Here is a 23627-nt window from a genome sequence, read left to right as displayed (position 1 = left end):
TAAGCTTGTAATAAAAGAGATACTCACCAACCAATCACTTACCTGCTTCCTGGTGACGTCACACTTGGATTACTTTTTACCTCTCTCCTCTGCTGTTGAATTGGTCACTGCCCCCTCACAGGTCCGATGCTCTGATCGGGCCTCACCTCGCAACTGCCGCCGATTTCAAACTGCCGCCGCTTTTAAGCTCTGCCGGTCACTGCCCCCTCACAGGTCCGATGCTCTGATCGGGCCTCACCTTGCAACTGCCGCTGATTTCAAACTGCCGCCGCTTTTAAGCTCTGCCGGTCACTGCCCCCTCACAGGTCCGATGCTCTGATCGGGCCTCACCTCGCAACCTTAAAGTCCCCACAGATGCGAACCTTCCTTGGTTCCCCAGGCGTGCTGCTGAAAGACTTTTTCATCACAGGGACGATGGGTGTAGCCCACTCGCTCCAGTCTACCTTGGACAGTACTCCTGAACGTTCCAAACTCTCCAGCTCTGCTTCGACGGCTGGGCGGACCGCATAAGGTACCGGTCTGGCCTTAAAAAATGTTGGGCTTGCGTTTTCTTCGATTTTAATTGTTGCTGTCATGCCTTTTAGTGTTCCGAGTCCTTGCTGGAACACTCCTTGCGCGTCGGTTAGGATCTTTGACAGTCGCCCAGGTGTGACGTCGTCATCCTTTTTGGCAGCCACAGTCAGTGCTTGTATGGAATGCCAATCCAGCTGTATTTTCTGGATCCATTCACGTCCCAGTAATGGTGGTCCTCCATCTTGCAATACATACAGGTCTAGTTTTGGTGTTTCCTTGCCGTTATATATAACGGTCACTCTTATTTTTCCTTTGGGGTAGACTTTTTGCCCCGTGTACGTCTTCAAAATAATTTTTGTGTCTCTCAAGGGTATGTGTGAGAATAGCCGCTCATAGTCCCGTCGGTTTATGACTGTTAGGGCTGATCCTGTGTCCAATTCCATTTTTACCTGGACTCCTGCTATCTTGAGAGTGACCCAAATGGTTCGGTGATCCTCCGTTTTGATCACATTATGTAGTTTCAGACAACTCAGCTCCCTGCTTTCGGAGTCGGTATCACTCTTTTGTTCGTCTGAACTATTCTCCGTCACCTTATGTACCTTCTTGTAGTTTACTTTTGGAGATTTCTTATTGCTGGTTTTCTTTCCCGACCTGCAGACTCGTGCTATGTGTCCTACTTTTCCACACTGTCTGCACACTTTGTCTTTGAACCAGCAATCACTGTGGTCGTGTGTTGTTCTGCTGCAGCGATAGCACTTCTCTGTTCTGTATGACATTTCGTTTGTGCCATATTCTTGCGGTCTCTGTTGTATCTCTGCAGCGCCCCGTGCTGCTGCTTCATATGATACCGCAATGCTGAAAGCCTTGTCCAGCGTAAGGTCCTTTTCAGATAAAAGCCGTTTCTGGGTTCCTTCACTTTGAAGCCCACACACAAACTTGTACCTTAAGGTATCTGCCAGTCCCGTTCCAAACTGGCAGTGTTTCGATAGTTTGCGCAGTTCTGTTAAATATTCAGCATTGTTTTCATCCTTATGCTGGTTCCGTTTGTGAAACTTGAATCTTTCTGCTATCAGCAGCGGTGTGGGGTTTAAATGTTCCTGTAGTATCGTCACTATGTCTCCAAAACTCTTTTCCACTGGCTTCGCTGGGGTTACTAGATTTCGTAATAAGCCATACGTCTTTGCACCCATTAAATTTAACAATACCGGCACTTTCTTGTCATCTGACACCTCATTTGCCTTGCAGTATACCTCTATTCGTTCGACATATGTAGTCCAATCTTCGACTTCATTGTCAAATGCGGTGATACTGCCACTCTTCGGCATTTTGGGTGTGGTTTAAAATGGCTTAAAATGGCGTCTCCCGCGCTTTCCTTCCTCCCCCGCTGCTGCCAACGCCGCTCTCGGCGGTCCTCGTGGCAATGGCGGCGCCCTGTAGGTTTCGCGCACTTCTCCTGCGCTGCTGCCAACGCCGCTCTCGGCGGTCCTCGTGGCAATGGCGGCGCCTCGCGGGTTTCTGCGCGTCTCTCTCCCTCTCGACGCTGCTCGGCCCCTGAACACCGGCTGCGCCCTGTGCGCTCTGCCCTCTCTCTCTCTCCCGTCGACGCTGCTCGGCCCTTTGCTGTGCCGCTCGGTCGGGCTCTAGCCCGCCGCTGTCCGGGAAGGGTCTGCGCACTACCTGTTGCCAGCCCGTTTCGCTGGACCACCGCGACTGGAAAGCCAAGCCTGGCTCTCAACAGCCTCCCCCGCAATTCTCGAGTCTCTGCTGGATGACTGGGCGGTTGCCCGTGGTCGACGCCCGTGTCTCTGGCCTTGACCTCCAATCTACTGGTCTCCAGGAACGAATCCCTGGGAGGTGATGCAGAGTTGCAGGTAGGATCGAATTTGCCTCGTCGCCAATGTTGTGTCCGTCAGTAGTAAGACACAAGACTGCAGGAGAACGGTACTGTTAGATCCGTGTATCTTGATGTTGTGTCCTTCAATAATTAGACAAGACACTGCAGGGAACAATCAACAGGTCTTTACTGAATGAGGGTTACTCTAAAACTAATTGTACAGATCCCTACTCAGGGTTTATATACAGGTGTGGTCACTGCCGGTACTACAGTATACATGAGCTGTAAAAAGTAGTTCTCCCCTTAAAAGGTACATACACTACAGGTACAACAGATGTTTACTCAACGTGGCTCACTCTGGAACTGAACTGTACAGATTACTACTCAGTGCTATATACAGGTGTGGTCACTGCCGGTACTACAGTATACATGAGCTGTAAAAAGTAGTTCCCCCTTAAAGGTATATACATTACAGGGGGGCCTGGCCTCCACGCCGCCCCAAGCAGGGGGGCCTGGCCGCCACTCCGCCCCAAGCAGAGGGGGCCTGGCCTCCACGCCGCCCCAAGCAGAGGGGGCCTGGCCTCCACGCCGCCCCAAGCAGGGGGAGCCTGGCCTCCACTCCACTCGTAACAAACAAGCCTAAAATAAGGAACTAAACTGTTGGATGGAGGAGGAGGAGGAGAAGGAAATTCTGATCTACCACTTTATGGAGTTGTGTGTTAATGCTATAACCTATTGCATTTAACTGCCATCACATATTTTGCTGATTACAATTTCCTTAATTGTCAGGAGTTTTCTTCAGTACCAGCTGCATGATTGGGAATTGTTTTATTTGGCTTCTTCACTGATTAGAACATCTGCTATACCTACAAAATATACAATCTATGCTTAATTTTAGCACTCAAGGGCCTAGAAATTGGATAAGGCCCGAAAACAGGCAGTTGAAAGTGGTCCAGGCAGCAGGCAAAATTTGTGCTGCCTGCTCATTATAATGATTAGAGCACTGATCTCAGTGCTAAACGTGCTGCTGATTGGCTTACCATTCAACAGGGGGACCAATATCTGGTGCAGTCTAATGGCCAGTAAAGTTTGACAGGAGTTAATTGAAATTATGAAAGGAATTTACAAAATATACTACAGAGATGGGTTCAAATATGAGGGGACACAAGTTAAAAAAAAGTTGAAGGGAACTCAGATCAGACTTTTTTTTTTCAAACAAGATAACATGTGTGGAATAAGTTACCAGGGAAAGCCATTGAAGTGAAAAGTGTAAATTAACTCAAGAAGCAATTAGATATCTATTCAGAGAGAAAAAGGATTAAAAGGAGATTGTAGGGTAGGGTTAAGAGCAATCAAAAGACACGCTTGTTGAACCAAATTGTCTTTACCTGTTCCTAAAAATTCTCAAGTTCATTATTTTCAAATCTACATTCACTTGCCTCCATTCTCGTCTGGCTCCATTGTTTGAAACGTTGTGCTGGAATCTGCCGGACTCTGTTTTGACATCACTGGTAAACTCTGCACAGACTCGCTCACTCTTACATCACTGCCTTGCAGCTTGATATATGATCTACTTCCAAAAACCTTAACCTGGTACATGAAATCTCCCTCAGACACCACCTTGCGGATCACTACTGTTCCATATCCTCGACCTGATGAGAAAGAATTTATGAAAATATTTGCTTGCAGAGGAACACCTAACTTTCTGCTTCATTAGACTTACAATCGAAACAGGGAATCTCAAACAGGTACATATTTGAGAAACTCAATTCAGAGACATGCAGGGCTGGATTTTCATTGAGGAGTCGGGTAGGAGGCGGGACTACAACTTTTGGAGTTGTAGTCCCGCCTCCATCGAGTTGTGGCCAACCCACGTGATTTTGACTTGATTGACCTTGTTGAGCCCGCCCAGCGGACTCAGCAGGCCAATTAATGACCACCCGGCAACAGGTGACGTCACAGATTAATATTTAATCTGTCAAGACCTTTTGACAGATGAAATATCAGTGTTTCACAGCTGTTTGAGCTGTCAAACACTGACAATCTGTACTCTAAGTTAATTCCTTCCTCTCAGGCTGATTTGGAGATCTCCCCAGAACAGAAAGCTGAATGCTGCAATTTTTGACAGCTCGCAGCCATTCTGCTTTCTGTGCCGGTGAGATGAGGGACTCCCGAGAACTGAAGGAAGGAAGGCTATAAAGGTTAAGTAAAGGTTAGTAGAACTTCTTTAAACAATTAACACACACCAAACACACTTACCTTTGCACTCATGCACCCATCACTCACCTGAACACCGAACATCTCGACCCCTCCAAGCCCTTCATCTCGACGGTCCACCTCCTCTAACTTGGCGTGGTTTGGAGCCGTCGGGAATCCCACACTTCAACATTAAAAATAGGGATTAGGCTAAAAACTGCCTGTTAACTACCTGTTAACAGGCAGTTAATTAGTACTAATCCCTTCCCACTTCGGGGAGGTGGGTCCCAGTGCGGGTCGGGTGCCCGCCTCATATGAAACGGGCATGGAGGCGGGTTGGGTACGGAATGGGTTCGGGACCCCCGATTTCGGGATTTTAACCCCCCACACAATCCCGCCTTCTCGGCCCAATGAAACTCCTGCCCATAGAGTTCTATTACTCCTTCAAATACCTCTCTGTATTTTCTTGAAAGGACTCAAACATTGGCTGTCCTACGCCTCTGTCTGTGTAATAGTAAGTCATCTGGGTAACAAGTTAATAGTTTTAAATGATTTACAGTAATAAAGAATTGGCCTGCAAAATGCACTTGGCCACAGAGTTCCTCCTTTGTGGCAGGTTTAAAATAACAGGTCAAAATATTTAAAGCAGTATCAGCCCACTGATACCATTAAAGGGACATGTTGCATTGAAACCTTTAGGGGCTCATTTTAACTTTTATCGCCGGATGAAAAACAGCCGATGCAAGTCAGCCACCCGTTTTACACCCCGGCCGATCACCTACCGCTCGTTTTACACCCCGCCCGATCACCTACTGCCCATTTAAACACCCCGCCCGATCACCTACCGCCCATTTTACACCCACCCGATCACCTACCGCCCGTTTCACACCCGCCCGATCACCTACCGCCCGTTTTACACCCCGCCCGATCACCTACCGCCCGTTTTACACCTGCCCGATCATCTACCGCCCGTTTTACATCCGCCCGATCACTTACCGCCCGTTTTACACCCCGCCCGATCACCTACCGCCCGTTTTACACCCCCCCGATCACCTACCGCCCGTTTTACACACGCCCGATCACCTACTGCTCGTTTTACACCCTGCCCGATCACCTACCGCCCGTTTTACACCTGCCCGATCACCTACCGCCCGTTTTACACCCTGCCCGATCACCTACCGCCCGTTTTACACCCGCCCGATCACCTACCGCCCGTTTTACACCCGCCCGATCACCTACCGCCCGTTTTACACCCGCCCGATCATCTACCGCCCGTTTTACACCCGCCCGATCACCTACCGCCCGTTTTACACCCGCCCGATCACCTACCGCCCGTTTTACACCCGCCCGATCTACACCCCGCCCGATCATCTACCGCTCGTTTTACACCCGCCTGATCACCTACCGCCCGTTTTACACCCGCCTGATCACCTACCGCCCGTTTTACACCCGCCCGATCTACACCCCGCCCGATCACCTACCGCCCGTTTTACACCCGCCCGATCACCTACCGCCCGTTTTACACCCGCCCGATCACCTACCGCCCATTTTACACCCCGCCCGATCACCTACCGCCCGTTTTACACCCGCCCGATCATCTGCCGCCCGTTTTACACCCCACCCGATCACCTACCGCCCGTTTTACACCCGCCCGATCACCTACCGCCCGTTTTACACCCGCCCGATCACCTACCGCCCATTTTACACCCCGCCAGATCATCTACCGCCCATTTTACACCCGCCCGATCATCTACCGCCCGTTTTACACCCCGCCCGATCACCTGCCGCCCGTTTTACACCCCACCCGATCACCTACCGCCCGTTTTACACCCCGCCCGATCACCTACCGCCCGTTTTACACCCCGCCCGATCACCTACCACCCGTTTTACACCCCGCCCGATCACCTACCGCCCGTTTTAAACCCCGCCCGATCACCTACCGCCCGTTTTACACCCCACCCGATCATCTACCACCCGTTTTACACCCCGCCAGATCATCTACCGCCCATTTTACACCCGCCCGATCGTCTACCACTCGTTTTACACCCGCCCGATCACCTACCGCCCGTTTTACACCCCACCCGATCACCTACCGCCCGTTTTACACCCGCCCGATCACCTACCGCCCGATCACCTACCGCCCGTTTTACACCCCGCCCGATCACCTACCGCCCATTTTACACCCGCCCGATCACCTACCGCCCGTTTTACACCCGCCCGATCACCTACCGCCCGTTTTACACCCGCCCGATCACCTACCGCCCGTTTTACACCCGCCCGATCATCTACCGCCCGTTTTACACCCCGCCCGATCACCTACCGCCCGTTTTACACCCCGCCCGATCACCTACCGCCCGTTTTACACCCCGCCCGATCACCTACCGCCCGTTTTACACCCGCCCGATCACCTACCACCCGTTTTACACCCCACCCGATCACCTACCGCCCGTTTTACACCCGCCCGATCACCTACCGCCCGTTTTACACCCGCCCGATCACCTACCGCCCGTTTTACACCCCGCCCGATCACCTACCGCCCGTTTTACACCCGCCCGATCACCTACCGCCCGTTTTACACCCCGCCCGATCACCTACCGCCCGTTTTACACCCGCCCGATCACTTACCGCTCGTTTTACACCCCGCCCGATCACCTACCGCCCGTTTTACACCTGCCCGATCATCTACCGCCCGTTTTACACCCCGCCCGATCACCTACCGCCCGTTTTACACCTGCCCGATCACCTACCGCCCGTTTTACACCCCGCCCGATCACCTACCGCCCGTTTTACACCCCGCCCGATCACCTACCGCCCGATCACCTACCGCCCGATCACCTACCGCCCGTTTTACACCCCGCCAGATCATCTACCGCCCATTTTACACCCGCCTGATCACCTACCGCCTGTTTTACACCCCGCCCGATCACCTACCGCCCGTTTTACACCCGCCCGATCACCTACCGCCCGTTTTACACCCCGCCCGATCACCTACCGCCCGTTTTACACACCGCCAGATCATCTACCGCCCATTTTACACCCGCCTGATCACCTACCGCCCGTTTTACACCCGCCCGATCACCTACCGCCTGTTTTACACCCCGCCCGATCACCTACCGCCTGTTTTACACCCCGCCCGATCACCTACCGCCCGTTTTACACCCGCCCGATCACCTACCGCCTATTTGACACCCCGCCCGATCACCTACCGCCCGTTTTACACCCCGCCCGATCATCTACCGCCTATTTGACACCCCGCCCGATTTTCTTTTCCAATTGGGGTGTAAAATGGGCAGCCAATTTGCTTTCGGTCATTTTTCACCCTGCGATAAAGGTTAAAATGACCCCTATTTGGCTTTTACTCTGAAGTTAGCAGAGTTCTTTTATCACACAAAAGAAAAGGCTAATTGTTATTATTTTAGTCAAGGCCAAACAAATTAACTCTTGAAATAGCTATTTTTTTTTTAATGGAGTTTCATCTGGTGTCCATCCATCTATTTATAGCACCATGAGCTGTGGGAACTGCATGATTACCAAGTCAATCATCAATGGCCCTCTTTTCATTGGGTGCTGCTCTCTGGTAATGTCTTCTCTTGGTAATATTGTTCCCGTCATCGAAAAGTTACATTTGATCCCATATGTAGCGGCAACACTCCTACACCAACTCTGCACCCGGTTTTCCTACTCAGTGCATCCACTACCCCAATGGCTGGTCTGCGAGACTTCACCCTAGGCCTCGACTTCAGCTTTGGACCCAATCCTGGCCTGCACCCTAAGCCTGGATTTACTGCACTCACAGTAAACACAGAGGCCAGCCTTACCCTGAACCTCAGCCTCAGCTTGCACCCACTCCCCAAACCCATCATGTCCGTATCCAATCTGGGACCTAGTCTGAGTCTAAGTCCGAGCCTGAAACATCTCCCACATCTACACCAACCACAACCCAAAGTCATAACTTAACTGCAGCTTTTCCCCACAATGCTGTGCCGCAATGCCCAACTACCCCCAGTTCGGTCTGTGGTCTCCAGTTCAAATATCAACTAGTTTTCTAGTTAAATAAAATCTTTGTGTTTACATGCAGTTATATAGTTACAGATGATACATATACATTTAGAATCTTGTGTTAGTATATATTACATATATCATATTAATTGATATAACCTATCTCACATACATATACAGATATATATGGACACACATATGATAGAGACAAACTCCTCACCCATCAGAAAAGGACTTCAACCTAGCTTCCTCCCCCATTGAAAACACATTTTAACCACATGCCCTCCCCTTTTCTTAGAAAAGGACTTCAACAAGCCACTGCATCATCAAGTTAAGTCTGTGGATGTTATTATATTTACGGATGGTTTTTCATCCCTCATACCTTCCTTCTTCTTTCCATGCACAATGGACACCGACTTGCTCATAGACAGAAGATTTCCAGGTTTATTTCCAGCTTTCTTGGCAGTGTTTCTTAAGTTCTTCTGAATAAGGTTCTGGAATTTAATGTGGTACATTGATGTCAATTATCTGACATATCATCGGCCCGAATTTCCTCTTGGTTTTTCTGCACAAGAATGGCAGAAGTACAGTGTAATGCCAATTTTCAGTGCACTAGATTGAGGAATTCAGGCGTAAATGACTTGTGCCTGTTTTTACGCTATGCCCGATCTTCTGTGCCGATTCAGCAAAACCTCCACCAAAATCACTCATTAACATCATTCCACCCTCATGCAAAAGACTGGAGAATGTGAGTCTTCTGTAGTTACATCAGTTGTGAATGGGCTGTAAATTTACACCCAAAGTTTTAGGTGCAGTAGGACCCAAAGTCAAATTTCTGGTGACTTGTGGCTTTTTTAATTTATCCTCACTGAGACCAACACTGTATTTTCTGTATCTTTGTATGCATTTTTATGCCATCTAAATGAATTACATTAAAAACTGAAAAGCTTTCACAATTGCATTTTATTGAACATGCTATGCGTAAATGATGGTTTGATGGCAAAACTGTCAAATACTGAACAACATTAAAGGGCTGGCTCTCGGAAGCTGGGCTGCTTAGTGCATGCATACAAATTAATATTCCGTCATACAGGTGGACAACGCATCTTGTTCTCATTGGCAGCAGACCATCTTACCACGTCTCACTTTGATTGAGTGTACCCACGAGCTATAAGCTGTTATTGGACGTCAGGCTGCTATTGCACACCAAACTGAATCATGCCTAGAGCTAAAGCTTGAATTATTCGAGAGCTATGCAAAAGTAGCAGCATAACTCTGGAGTCTGATCAACAATCTGATTTAATTTTACTTTAAAGCAGGAAGAATGAAACTCCTGGCTCTTGAAGGTTTTAAGTCAGTTTTCCAGTTTGTAGACAGCATTGAAGTTTGAGTATTCAGCAGGGCTTTGGGTCAACACCCACTACCACAGCTCAGCAATAAAGTATATTGAAAATGCTGAAGAGTTTTTGTACCTTTAGCCCCGTATATTCAGCTAATGTTTCGTTCTTAGTCTGCTTTTGTTACAATGTACATACACGTACATGAATGTACATACATCAATGTGCCTGCACCACCCAACTGACTTCCAGAACCTGAACATTTTAAGAAATATAACTCCAATCTATGCAGCTACTGTTCATTCAAATACAAACCAGTCTTGGACTGTTTCAGTATAACTGTCGGCTTAAATGCAAAAATGTCTGATTTTTCACTTTTATCATTTTGAAAACAAGAGTGAAAATCAATATCACACACTTCATGTATTGGTTGGCAAGGCATTGAGGTTAAGACATTCAATTATCAAGCAACCTATCCTTTGCTCCTCAGTTACCAGAATCTATACTTATACTTTCCTATATTACAACAGGTGATTCTACTTCAAAAGTACTTCATTGGCTGTAAAGCGCTTTGAGACGTCCGGTGGTTGAGAAAGGCGCTATATAAAAGCAAGTCTTTCTTTTTTACTGGGTTGGGAGGTTACTGCAGATGCCAATGTTCTACTACCAAATCTACTAAACTGCGCATTGCATCAAAATCTCAATGGAAATACAAGCAGACACCTGGGAATATCAAGCATGATATTTCAGTACAAAATTCTTAACTACATCATGTCAACATGTACAATAGTAAATTATTGAAAATAAATTAGGATGACCCCAATGGCTCAGCATAGTTTATCCAGTGAGCATCTGACCCACGCAGACCGGGAAGGTCTCTGTTTCAATCTCTGGTCTGTGCTGAATTAGCTGATCTCTGCTAGGATAGATGCCTCAGGGGTAGGAAGGGGAAAATAATTCAGAGCTCTCACTCCTGATCACCACCCAATAATCCTCTTAGATGGGCACATGTGTATGCCTGATAAAGATAGGCAGAGTGCCCGCTATGATTGGATAGCACTTAGGTGAGGTACTAGGTAGCAACGGGCACCTGTGAAATCAAACCCCAGCAAGGAATCTACACCTTCAGAAGCGGGGAGGATATAAAACTCAGAAGGAAAGAATAATAAAAATAATATAAATTACCAGAATTATTTACCAATTTTTAGAGCTTCTTCATGATAAATATTTACGAGCAGGGAGGTGTAGACTACAAGTGAACAGACCCACTCCACTATTGTTTTTCCAGGAAGCTGTCGTGTATAAGTTTACAATGTTAAATTAAATGAGACGTCCAGTGGTCATGAAAGGCGCTATATAAATACAAGTCTTTCTTTCTTTCCTTCTTTTCCATCCCCTGGAACTTCATTCAGCTGTCTATCTGACACATGACTCAAGGTGTACTCTATGCTGATGGTGTCCTTCTCTATGGAGATTATTTGTCACCGTGTTACACTTACAGCTTGCTGCATGCTATTAAATAGGGCAGCATAGTCTTCATTAAGAGTCATCAGTTCCTCATGTGTGCCTTGTTCTGCAATACATCCATCCCGCATGAATAGCACTTCATCACAGTCTACAAGATACTGTAAAGGATAAGCAATCAAATACATAAGAATTGAAAAAAATATATATTTCAGTTTTTAATCCCCCTTCCTACTTCTTTATTAATATTCAGATTTCATTGAATTTGGATCAAATTATTGAGTGAAACTAATTGCGAACAAGTATGTGCTTTATCAGGGCAAAAATAAGACAGAATGCGTGTTATCAAAAAACTTTGAGTTAAATCAGAGTTAATCAGGAAAACTTTGAAAAGAACAAATAATTTCCTTAACCTAAATAACCGTAGCTGTATTCACAAATTATAATGCTAAAAAGGAGCCGACGTGCATCATTAACGATTCCTTCACTAGAAGTTTCAGCTGTGGCTCAGTTGGTAGCACTCTCGCCTCTGAGTCAGAACGTTGTGGGTTCAAATCTCACTCCAGGGACTTGAGCACATAAAGTTAGGCTGACACTCCAGTGCAGTGCTGGGGGAGTGCTGCACTGTCGGAGGTGCCGTCTTTTGGATGAGACGTTAAACCGAGGCCCCGTCTGCTCTCTCAGGTGGACGTAAAAGATCGCATGGCGCTATTTCGAAGAGGAGCAGGGGAGTTATCCCCGGTGTCCTGACCAATATTTATCCCTCAATCAACATAACAAAAACAGATTATCTATTGCTGTTTGTGGAATCTTGCTGTGCGCAAATTGGCTGCCGCGTTTCCCACATTAAAACAGCGACTTCACTCCAAAAGTACTTCATTGGCTGTAAAGCGCTTTGAGACGTCCGGTGGTCATGAAAGGTGCTATATAAATACAAGTCTTTCTTTCTTTCCTTCTTTTCCATCCCCTGGAACTTCAATCAGCTGTCTATCTGACACATGACTCTATACTGATGGTGTCCTTCTCTATGGAGAAAAGATGAAGCACTCCCTCTGCCAAACAGGAAAGTGGCTGTTGTATTGCAGAACCTGCACTATGCTGATAATGCTCTGACGAGGCCACCTTCCATACTAGTGCTTCCGACATGTCTTCCTTTTTCCTCAACCGAGGATTCCCCTCTACCTGTGGTTGACACGGTCCTTGACAGTGTCCGTTCTATTTCCCTTCCCCTCCCTCCCGGAATCACAATAGGGTTCCCCTTGTCCTCATCTTTCACCCCACCAGCCTCCACATTCAACGGATCATCCTCCGCCATTTCCGCCAGCTCCAGTGTGATCCCACCACCAAACGCATCTTCCCCTCACCTCGCCTTTCAGCATTCCGGAGGGACTGCTCCCTCCGCGACACCCTGGCCCACTCCTCTATCAACCCCAACATCCCTTCCCCCGGCACCTTCCCGTGCAAGCGCAGGAGATGCAACAGATGCCTTTACCTCCTCCCTTCCCACTGTCCAGGGCCCCAAACACTCCTGCCAGGTGAAACAGTGATTTACTTGTACTTCTTGCAATGTAGTATACTGTATTCGTTGCTTACGATGCGGTCTCCTCTACACTGGGGAGACCAAACGCAGATTGGGTGACCGCTTTGCGGAACACCTCCATTCAGTCCGTAAGGGTGACCCCGAGCTTCTGGTTGCCTGTCACTTTATTTTTCCGCTCCACTCCCACTCTGACCTCGGCCTCCTACACTGTTCCAATGAAGCTCAATGTAAGCTCGAGGAACAGCACCTCATCTCTCGATTAGGCACTTTACAGCCTTCTGGACTCAACATCGAGTTCAGCTATTTCAGATCATAACCTCTGCCTCTATCATTTTTTTTCTGTCTCATGTGGCAGCTGTTGGTCATCCTGCCAGTGCCATTTACACTTCATCTAGAGTCCTCTTTTGTTTTTTAACTTGTCCCATTACCATCTCCTTTTGCCTTGTACCATCATCCCTTTTGTCTCTTAGGACTAGAAATTCGGTGGGCTGTGCCACCAGTTAGCGCCTAAAGAGGGCACTCAGTGGCTTTAGCGCCACTGGCCACGCCTCCCGCGATATTTAACGGGGCGCTAATGGCGGCGTTAGCCTGTAGCGCTGCGCCGCCACCGATGACGTCATCGGTGTGCGCAGCGCCCCGCTACCGCCCCGATCGCGATATTTGGTAGCGCCTGCCTCTGTAACGCCGTTTGCAAATCGCGCCCGGTTCACGGGGCCTACCTGTGGCGGTAGTGGCGCAAATTAAGGTGGAGGTGCGGGGCGGCCATTTTTTCGGTGGCCTCCTGATCCCCCCCGCCCCCCGGGCAGTGCCGGCTGTGTCCCGAGAGCCTGGCACTTCTCCTCAGTGCCGGGCTCTTTTGCTAGCACTCGCGACCTCTGATCGCGCTGGTGCAGGCCCCTACCCCTTAAGAAGGGGAGGAAGGCCTGCAGTACCGCAGCGCGCCGTGCCACAGCGTGTGGCGCTGCGGCACGTTGCGCTGCGATATTCAGTTTCAGCGCCCCAAGAGGGACGCGGGGCGCCTCGATCAGTGCCCCGCGTCCCTCTTGGGGCGCTCAAGCTGAATTTCCGGCAGGCGCAACGGCTCCGATCGCAGCGGTAATTCCGGCGCCCAGGCGAGCTTGGCGCACCGAATTTCTAGGCCTTAATCTCTCCTGCCTTCCATCCCATCACAGACCTTTCCTTTTGTTCTTTCCTCCCCTCCCCCTTTCCCTGCCCCTACACTTGCTTAAAAACCTGTTCCATCTCCAACTTTTCCCAGTACTGACAAAGGATCTTCGACCTGAAACGTTAACTCTGTTTCTTTCTCCACAGATGCTGCCTGACCTGCTGAGTATTTCCAGCATTTTCTGTTTTTATTGCTGATAATGGTTCCTGGTTTTAGGAGTTTAACCTTAATTTTGGAATTTATCTTTTGGGGATTATTTATCAGTTTCAATTGGGTTCACACTAAAGGTAGTTTACTGGTTAAGCACAGTGGGGTAAGATTTTGGCAGGGGTTCTCCCGATCATCTGGCGTAACTTCGGCGGAGAATTAGTGGAAACTCAAGCGAGCATCAGTATCATACAAAGCTATTTTTTCCTTAGAGACTGACAGGTTAAATTAAAGGCCTCAGTACCAACAATATAAAAACACCTACAAAGCCAACAGCACTTGGTCACATTTAAAATATAGTAAAACATGGTCAAATTACTACATGGCTTTCCCCCCACCTTATTTTACAGAGACAAGGGGCAAGAAACGGAAGGATCAGCAACATCAGAGGGATCAACAGGAGAACACCCAGGAAAGTGCTTATGTGAGGCTTGTGGTAGACAATGTCAGTCAAGTATCGTCCTGAATAGTCATCAATGCACCCATCTACCATGAACTTGTGCTCCCTTCATTGTTGACATCATCAGCCTTGAGTACAAAGGAAACACTCGTACTATATTCTAACTGAAGGGTGAATTCCAGATCACCAGTGGCAACTGAAACAGTTTTATGCTCCCATAAACACAAGCACTGTCTCATTTATATTATAGCACTGTCAGTGGAATCAGGGCTGCAGTTAGAAGATGCACAGTAACATAAAGGGGCATTCGTAATTCAAGAAAACTGAAACAGACAACTAGGATACTCACAAACAAAATTGCTTGTCATTCAGATTTTTTTTGAAATGCTAATTTTGGTTTGTGTTACAAGATGGCTTCAATAACAATATATATTACAAGGATGCAATGTAACTGTTCAACATCAAAGTGAAAATTGTATTGCTGGCTTGCATTGGCAGGATGTACAAGTAGTTTCATCTCCTAAATCCCCTGTTCACACAATATGTATCTTCAGGTTTAATTATAATGAATGTTATTGAATTTGTACCTACCTGAAGCTGATGGGTTACAAAGAGAACAGTCTTCCCCTTCATTCCTGATTTAATAGCACTGGTAAACATGTGAGCTCCGACATGGGCATCTACTGCACTCAGTGGGTCATCTAGCAGGAAGGTATTTCGATCACTGTATAGAGCACGTGCAAGACTAATCCGCTGCCGTTGTCCTCCACTGAGGTTGGCACCACGTTCTCCAACCTGTGGTGAAGATTTGTGAACCTAATGATATCTGAATATCTGAGAGTGATTTTTTTAGCTACAACTACCGTGAGGATTTTTGATCTTTTAACAATGTTGAATTGCGCTTTTTAAAAAAAAACACATTCAGTGAATTCCACCTCGCTCAAAAATGTTACTTAACGCAATGATACAATTAAAATGGATGTCCAGCAACTTAGGCTACAAGTAACGTAAAAATAAATTACAATTACCAGTCATAAATCGAGCATGCATGGTTGATTGTTTTACATCATGCGAAATTTCAGGTTTTTATAATAGCTTTGAGCGCCCATAATGTAATTATGTAATAACTTGCCTGACCCACAAGAAAATACAAAAAGAAACTTGTTCAGATCAAAACACACATTTTCAGCAAAGGGACTGTATTAGCTTTCGTCAATGATTTGGCAGTTTAATTATCAGTAGTGATGGGTGTAACAGTTAAAAACATACCAGTGGGGGTGCTACAACTGGCTCGTGTCCCTGACCCAGAACAGTGAGTGAAGGAATTCAGCCAGGGTTCCTGGTCCTGATTGATGTCCAGTGATCTCCTGTTAGAAAATATACTGCAGTGGTCACTGGGAGAGGACAGAATCTGGTTCTGTTGTACCTGCCCATATCTGAGCTACCAACACTCATGTTTGAGATCGCACATGAAAAATGGCTATTTGGATGAGGGGCAAGAGGGTTGCTAGTACCCATGAAACCATACCCCAGCATGAATAACAATTCGCAAAAGAGTGGAGAAAAGGGGATAAAAGTTCAGATATGCTTAGATAAAACAGTCAGGCCAGGCGGCATTCAATTTGTATTCCCACTCTGCACTAGTCACTAAAAGGACCTTGTATTCAAGCAGGATTCATACAACTGTGTGGAGTTTGCACATTCTCCCTGTGTTTGCATGGGTTTCCTCCGGGTGCTCCGGTTTCCTCCCACAGTCCAAAGATGTGCGGGTTAGGTTGATTGGCTATGATAAATTGACCCTTAGTGTTAGGGGGATTAAATACATGGGGTTACGGGGATAGGGTGGGATATGTGTTGGTGTAGGGGTTACGGGGATCGGGTGGGATATGTGTCGGTGCAGGCTCGATGGGCCGAAATGGCCTCTATCTGCACTGTGGGGTTTCTGTGATTCTGTGAACTGGGTTATCGTGTTATAATGTCTCCCTCGCCCATTTTCTGTGTCCCCATCCTGACTTCTCACACTGTCCCTTGGCTTCTCCCTACTCCCTTTCCCAGCATCTCACTTCTTTTTAACAATCTCCAAAGCTGCTGGTTGCCAAAGTTATTCATTCCTAAGGAAACACATTCAGTCCTGCCCTTGGCTGATTTTCATAATTCAGTAATAACTTCCATATGGTAAAAGCACAACCTACAGATACTTACTTATGGAAACTAAAGTTTCCTTAAATTGTTAACAAGAATCTGTTCTGCATACCATGTCTGTGCATCAGAGCAGCCATACACCAGTGAGTAAAAACTTCCTCTCCTCCCTCTTTCAAAAGCCTCCTTAAAATTCACCTCTCGGATCAAGCCTTCAATCATCACTCCAACCCCCTATTCACCATTGCTCAGTGTCTGGTCATTTCTGCCTCTATAAAGCACTTTGGAACATTTTACTACATTAAAGGTGCTATAAGTGGGCAAATAGTTTTTGTAAAAATAAGATAATGAGCTGAAGTTCTACAACAACAACAACTTGCATTTAAATAGCGTCTTTAATGTAGTAAATCATCCCAAGGCACAGAGAAGGCCTTAAAGGATAAGAGAGAGGTAGAGAGGCGGAGAGGTTTAGGGAGGGAATTCCAGAGCTTAGGGCCTAGGCAGCTGAAAGCATGGCTACTGTTGTGTATGTACCTTTAAGAGAGAACTGCTTTTATACTGTAGTACCGGCAGTGACCATACCTGTATATAAAGCCGTAACAGGCTTCTGTACTATCAGTTCCAGCATACCCTCTGTTCAGTAAACACCTGTTATTATCGTTCTCCTGCAGTCTGTGTGTTATTGATACGCGGACACTACACTGGCGACGAGCAGGTTCGAACTCACCTGCAGTACTGCATCACCTCACGGGGATCCATCCCTGAAAAGAAGCTTCTTGGAGGTCGAAGTCAGAGCAACGGGCGTCGACCGCGGGCAACCGCCCAGTGATCCATCGGAGTTCAGAGAATCGCAGGGGAGGCTGTGGAGAGCTGGGCTTGGCTCCCCAGTCAAGGTGTTCCAGCAAATCGTGCTGGTAGCAGGTAGTGCGCTGACCCTTCCGGACTGCGGCGGGCTTGAGCTCGATCGAGCAGCTCTGCAAAGGGGCCGTGCAGCGTCGTCGGGAAGGAAAAGAGAGAGAGGGTGGAGCACACAGGGCGCGGTCGGTGCTCAAGAGCCAGGCAGCGTTAGAGAAAATAAAACGAGGGGAAGGAAAAGAGAGACGCGCCGAAGCCGCGGGGCGCCGCCATTACTCTTTAGAACGCTAGGAGCAGCGTTGGCAGCAAGGGGAAGAAGGAAAAGCACGGGAGGCACCATTTTATTCCATTGGGGAAGAAGGAAAAGCGCGGGAGGCGCCATTTTAATCCATTGGGGAAGAAGGAAAAGCGCGGGAGGCGCCATTTTAAACCACCCAAGACGCCGAAGAGTGGCAGTATCACTGCTTTCGACAATGAAATAGAAGACTGGACCACGTATGTGGAAAGAATTGAAGTGTACTGCAAGGCAAATGAGGTGGCCGATGGAAAGAAGGCGTCGGTATTATTAAATTTGATGGGCGCGAGAACGTACGGCCTATTGCGGAATTTAATTACCCCAGCTAAACCAATGGAGAAAAGCTTTGAAGAGATTGTCAATATCTTACAGGAACATCTAAACCCTACACCGCTGCTGATAGCAGAAAGATTCAAGTTCCATAAAAGAAACCAGCACAAAGATGAGAGCAATGCTGACTATCTTACGGAACTACACAAGTTATCGAAGCACTGCCAGTTCGGAGCAGGACTGGCAGATACCTTAAGGGATAAGTTTGTCTGCGGGCTCCAGAGTGAAGGAACCCAGAAACGACTACTTTCAGAAAAGGACCTGATGCTAGAAAAGGCTTTCAGCGTGGCAGTATCCTACGAAGCAGCAGCACAGGGAGCTGCGGAAATACAACAGAAACCACAAGAATATAGCACTAACGAAATGGCATATGGAGCAGAAAAGTGCTATCGCTGCAGCAGAACAACCCATGATCAGAAGGACTGCTGGTTTAAGGACAAAGTATTCAGGCAATGTGGAAAAGTGGGACACATAGCAAGAGTCTGCAGGTCGGGAAAGAAAACCAACACTAAAAGAACTACTAAGGAAAAGTACAAGAAAGTAAAAAAAATGACAGACAGTAGTTCAGAAGATCAGGAGAGTGATAATGACTCCGCGAGCAGGAGACTAAGTTGTCTAAAGTTACACAATGTGATCGCAAAGGAGGATCACCGAACCATTTGGGTCACCCTCATGATAGCAGGGTCCCAAGTAAAGATGGAATTGGATACAGGATCAGCCCTAACTGTCATGAATCGACGAGACTATGAGCGGCTATTCTCACACATACCCTTGAAGGACACGTCCATTGTATTGAAGACATACACGGGGCAAAAAGTCTACCCCAGAGGAAAAATAAGGGTGCCCGTTAAATACAACGGCAAGGAAACACAGAAACTGTATCTATATATACTATACTACAAGATGGAGGACCACCATTATTGGGACGTGAATGGATCCAAAAAATACAATTGGATTGGCATTCCATTCAGGCGCTAACTGTGGCTGACAAAAAGGATGACGACGTCACACCTGGACGACTGTCAAAAATTCTAACTGACGCGAAAGAGGTGTTCCAACAAGGACTTGGGACTCTAAAAGGAGTAATGGCAACGATAAAAATTGAAGATAACGCAAACCCAAAATTTTTTAAGGCCAGACCGGTACCGTACGCGATCCGCCCAGCCGTTGAAGCAGAGCTGGAGAGTCTGGAGCATTCATGTGTGCTGTCCAAGGTGGACTGGAGCGAGTGGGCCACACCCATCATTCCTGTAATGAAGAAATCATTGAGCAGCACGCCTGGGGAGCCGAAGAAGGTTCGCATCTGTGGGGACTTTAAGGTAACTGTGAACCCAGTCCTGCACACAGTACAATATCCACTTCCATGGATAGAAGATATTTTCGCCTCACTATCTGGAGGGAAACGCTTTACGAAGATTGATTTGGCCCAAGCGTATCTACAAATGGAGGTGGAAGAAGCATCTAGAAAATGCCTCATGATAAACACTCACAAAGGTCTTTACCAGTACAACCGACTGGTATTCGGGGTAGCATCAGCCCCGGCTATTTGGCAGAGGGCGATGGAACAAGTCCTGCAAGGGATCCCGGGGACCCAGTGTTATTTGGACGACATCCTGGTTACTGGCGAAAATGACAGTGAACACCTTGCCAACCTGGAGCAGGTGCTCACTAGATTACAAGAATATGGGCTACGAGCCAACCGCCCCAAATGCGAGTTTATCAGGAGACAAATCTCGTATTGTGGCCACATGATTGATGAGGAGGGGTTACATAAGTCCCCAGACAAGATTGAGACAGTAGTCAAGGCTCCAGCACCGGAAAATGTGTCGCAACTGAGGTCGTTCCTCGGGTTGGTGAAATACTACCATAAGTTCTTGCCGAATTTATCTACAATTCTGCACCCACTGAACGCCCTGCTGCAAACTGGAGTAGCATGGAAATGGAGTGATGAGTGTAAGCGTGCCTTTCAGAAATGTAAATGCCTAATCACTTCAAAAGAAGTATTGGCCCACTACAATCCAACACTACCGATTCAGTTGGCATGTGATGCGTCTCCCTACGGCATTGGAGCGGTGCTGTCACACAGATTCCTTGACGGTTCAGAGAGGCCAATAGCCTTTGCGTCGCGCTCGTTAACCTCAGCCGAGCGTAACTACGCCCAGATTGACAGGGAGGCCCTCAGCCTGGTGTGGGGGGTGAAGAAGTTCAATCACTATCTGCACGGGCAGAAATTCACCCTACTGACTGATCATCAACCTCTGGTCTCCATTTTTAACCCAAAGAAGGGCGTTCCGGTGATGACGGCGCAACGGCTGCAAAGATGGTCCCTTTTTCTAGGGGCACATCAATACGACATAGAGTACAAGGGTACGAAACAGCATGGAAACGCTGATGGGCTGTCGCGCCTACCGTTGCCTACGGCAGAAGAAGCACCTGCAGTGGACCCTGTTGAGATATTCCATGCGACCATCGTCGAATGTTTGCCTGTTACAAATGCAAGTATTGAGAAGGAAACCCGAAATGACCCGACACTCTCTCGGGTCTATGATTTGACGGTGAAGGGATGGCCAGCACATGGCGACTCACTGTTGCCAGCAGTCTCGCCAAGGAGAGAACAGCTGTCAGTGTGCTGGGGGACCTTGATGTGTGGATCCCGAGTGGTAATTCCACCCAAGTTGAGAGATAGAGTGCTCAATGAGCTTCATGAGGGTCATCTGGGAGGGGTAAAAATGAAGAGCCAAGCCAGGGCGTTTGTGTGGTGGCCGGGAATCGATAAAGAAATCGAGGATATGACCAAGAGATGCACAGGATGCCAGAAAGTCCAAAACGCTCCACCACAGGCCCCGCTACACCCATAGGAGTGGCCCTCATCTCCATGGCAGCGGGTACACATTGATTTTGCTGGTCCATTTATGGACTCAATGTTTTTAATCGCCGTGGATTCACATTCAAAATGGCCGAAGGTCATCAAAATGTCCTCCACCACCACAGAGAAAACTATTGCAGTCCTACGGACCATCTTCGCCAGGAATGGCTTGCCAGAACAGATTTGCTCCGACAATGGACCACAGTTTGTGTCCGAGGATTTCCGGAGGTTTTTGAGGAATAATGGGGTAAAACATTACACATCTGCCCCATATCATCCAGCCACAAATGGATTGGCTGAGAGGTTTGTTCAGACCTTTAAAAAAGCAATAAAGGCGATGTATAACGACGACATACCACTACAACACAAGGTGGATAATTTCTTGTTTGCTTACCGGAATGCGACACATGCAGTCACCAACCAAGCTCCAGCCATAATGTTCTTTAACCGAAGGTTAAGATGTCGCCTGGATTTGCTCAAACCAAACATAAGACAAGATGTTGAGGATAAGCAATTCCAGCACATCAATGAGAAGCCAACCAGGAGCTTCAAGATAGGGCAACCAGTCTTGGCCCGCGATTACCGAACAGAAAAATGGCAGCCAGGAACGATATGCACACAGCAGGGACCACTAATGTACACAGTGGACGTTGGAGAGAGCATCGTGAGACGCCATGCTGACCAGATTCTAGAGTCACAGGAACAAGTCAAACCCATACCACGAGCATGCGCACCTGGTGATGAACCCGAAGTACAGATTGCGTCTACCTCAGAATCAGTGGGATTGGAAGCTGACGAACCAACCAATGACAATGAGCCAGAATCGACTCCGCCACAAGAACAGGATACGCGAGAAAGGCGCTATCCAGCCAGGATCAGGAAGCCTCCTCGAAGGCTGAATTTATAAATGATTACTTCAGTTGATGTATATAGTACAGAGAAAATTGTAATTGAAATTCGTTATTATTTAATTGTTAAATGAATGTTATGTACTGTTTATCTAAAAGGGGAGGAATTGTTGTGTATGTACCTTTGAGAGAACTGCTTTTATACTGTAGTACCGGCAGTGACCACACCTGTATATAAAGCCGTAGCAGGCTTCTGTACTATCAGTTCCAGCATACCCTCTGTTCAGTAAACACCTGTTATTATCGTTCTCCTGCAGTCCGTGTGTTATTGATACGCGGACACTACAGCTACCAGTGGTGGAGCCATTAAAATCAGGGATGCACAAGAGGCCAGAATTGACTCCATTATCCCAGCTCATGCTTTTGTGGATGAGTGGGTTACTGTCAAATTTTAGGTCTCGTTACTCCCTTCAAAGTATTTATAATGAATGAATGACTTGCATTTATATAGCGCCTTTCACAACCTCTGGAAATCCCAAAGTGCTTTACAGCCATTAATTTACATTAATTTAACACCTTCTGACCCAATTCTAGTAATCTTTCATATCAAAATGTGTAGCATCATAGACCTCATCAAATGTATATATCCTTACAAATCCTGCTGCAGTAATTTTCAAACAAACAGCAAACAATAAAGCTGCACACTGTAGTGGCTCAATGTATTCTTGGGTTAACAACATAGATTAAATTCTCTGATCCCATGCGCCCCATGGGTAGCCGAGCGCAAAGAAGGTTTAGGTTGAAGAATCAGTGCTACAGTGCTGTAGGCTCTATCTATGACCTGTGCTCCCTTTAGTGTGGCTCTCCACTGGGAACATGGGAACCGTGAATTTGAACATGTGTCAAATCAGAGTAGTTTACACTGGTGCACAAAATACTTACCTCAGTCATGTCTCCACAAGGTAGATTTTCTATGTCAGGATACAGACAACAAGCCTCCAACACGTTATTATACCTGAGGAGATGTAAAAAAGGAGATAATGTTTGTTTTCTTGCTGGTCCATGCAGTAGTTAATGATAATATAAGTTTAACAAAGTCCAACTATTTTTCTGCCTGCTTAGAATGCTAAAAATCCAATATACTCTTTCATTTTATGTAACACCTGAGCGCCATTTCCAACGTTCTGCTTTTAAAAGGAGAATGTGAGTGTAGAGAAGCTGACTACTTGAAGTTCTCAATGTAACATGATCATGTTGGATTTTGTATAATGCCATCACATTGGGGTCGATTTTCAGTGTGCCGTGAGGCAGGCTTTTAGGCGTGTGGGGGGCTAAAATCCCGAATTCGGGGGCCCCGACACCATCCCACCCAAAACCCGCCTCCATGTAAATTTCAAAGGAGGCGGGTACCCGCCACGTGCTGGGACCTGCTGACCCGAGGCGGGAAGGGATTAGTGCCAATTAACTGCCTGTTAACAGGTAGTTAACAGGCAGTTTTTAGCCTAATCCCTATTTTGAAGGTTGTCATGTGGGATTCCCGACGGCTCCAAACCACGCCAAGTTAGAGGAGTCGGGCCGTCGGGTTGAAGGACTTGGAGTGGTCGAGATGTTGGTGTTCAGGTGAGTGATGGGTGCATGA

General features: G+C 47.3%; 1 protein-coding gene across 1 annotated transcript in view; it reads right to left on the bottom strand.

The window, feature by feature from the left end:
• The window catches only part of LOC147125073 (ATP-binding cassette sub-family C member 5-like), a 243980-nt gene that overhangs the window by 77483 nt on the left and 142870 nt on the right, over positions 1-23627 (bottom strand). The window contains exons 13-17 of the mRNA XM_085997000.1: positions 22931-23003; positions 15247-15450; positions 11379-11504; positions 8925-9036; positions 3787-3999 (exon numbers count right to left, since the gene is read on the bottom strand). Of these exons, the coding sequence (XP_085853126.1) occupies positions 3787-3999; positions 8925-9036; positions 11379-11504; positions 15247-15450; positions 22931-23003 (728 nt within the window). The remainder of the gene's footprint in view (positions 1-3786; positions 4000-8924; positions 9037-11378; positions 11505-15246; positions 15451-22930; positions 23004-23627) is intronic.

Source organism: Somniosus microcephalus, chromosome 1, assembly GCF_052327205.1.
Source record: "Somniosus microcephalus isolate GS21.2 chromosome 1, FLI_Smic_1.0, whole genome shotgun sequence".
NCBI lineage: Eukaryota > Metazoa > Chordata > Chondrichthyes > Squaliformes > Somniosidae > Somniosus > Somniosus microcephalus.
The sequence above is the reverse complement of the archived record's forward strand: the minus strand, read 5'-3'. Positions and strand labels throughout refer to the sequence as shown.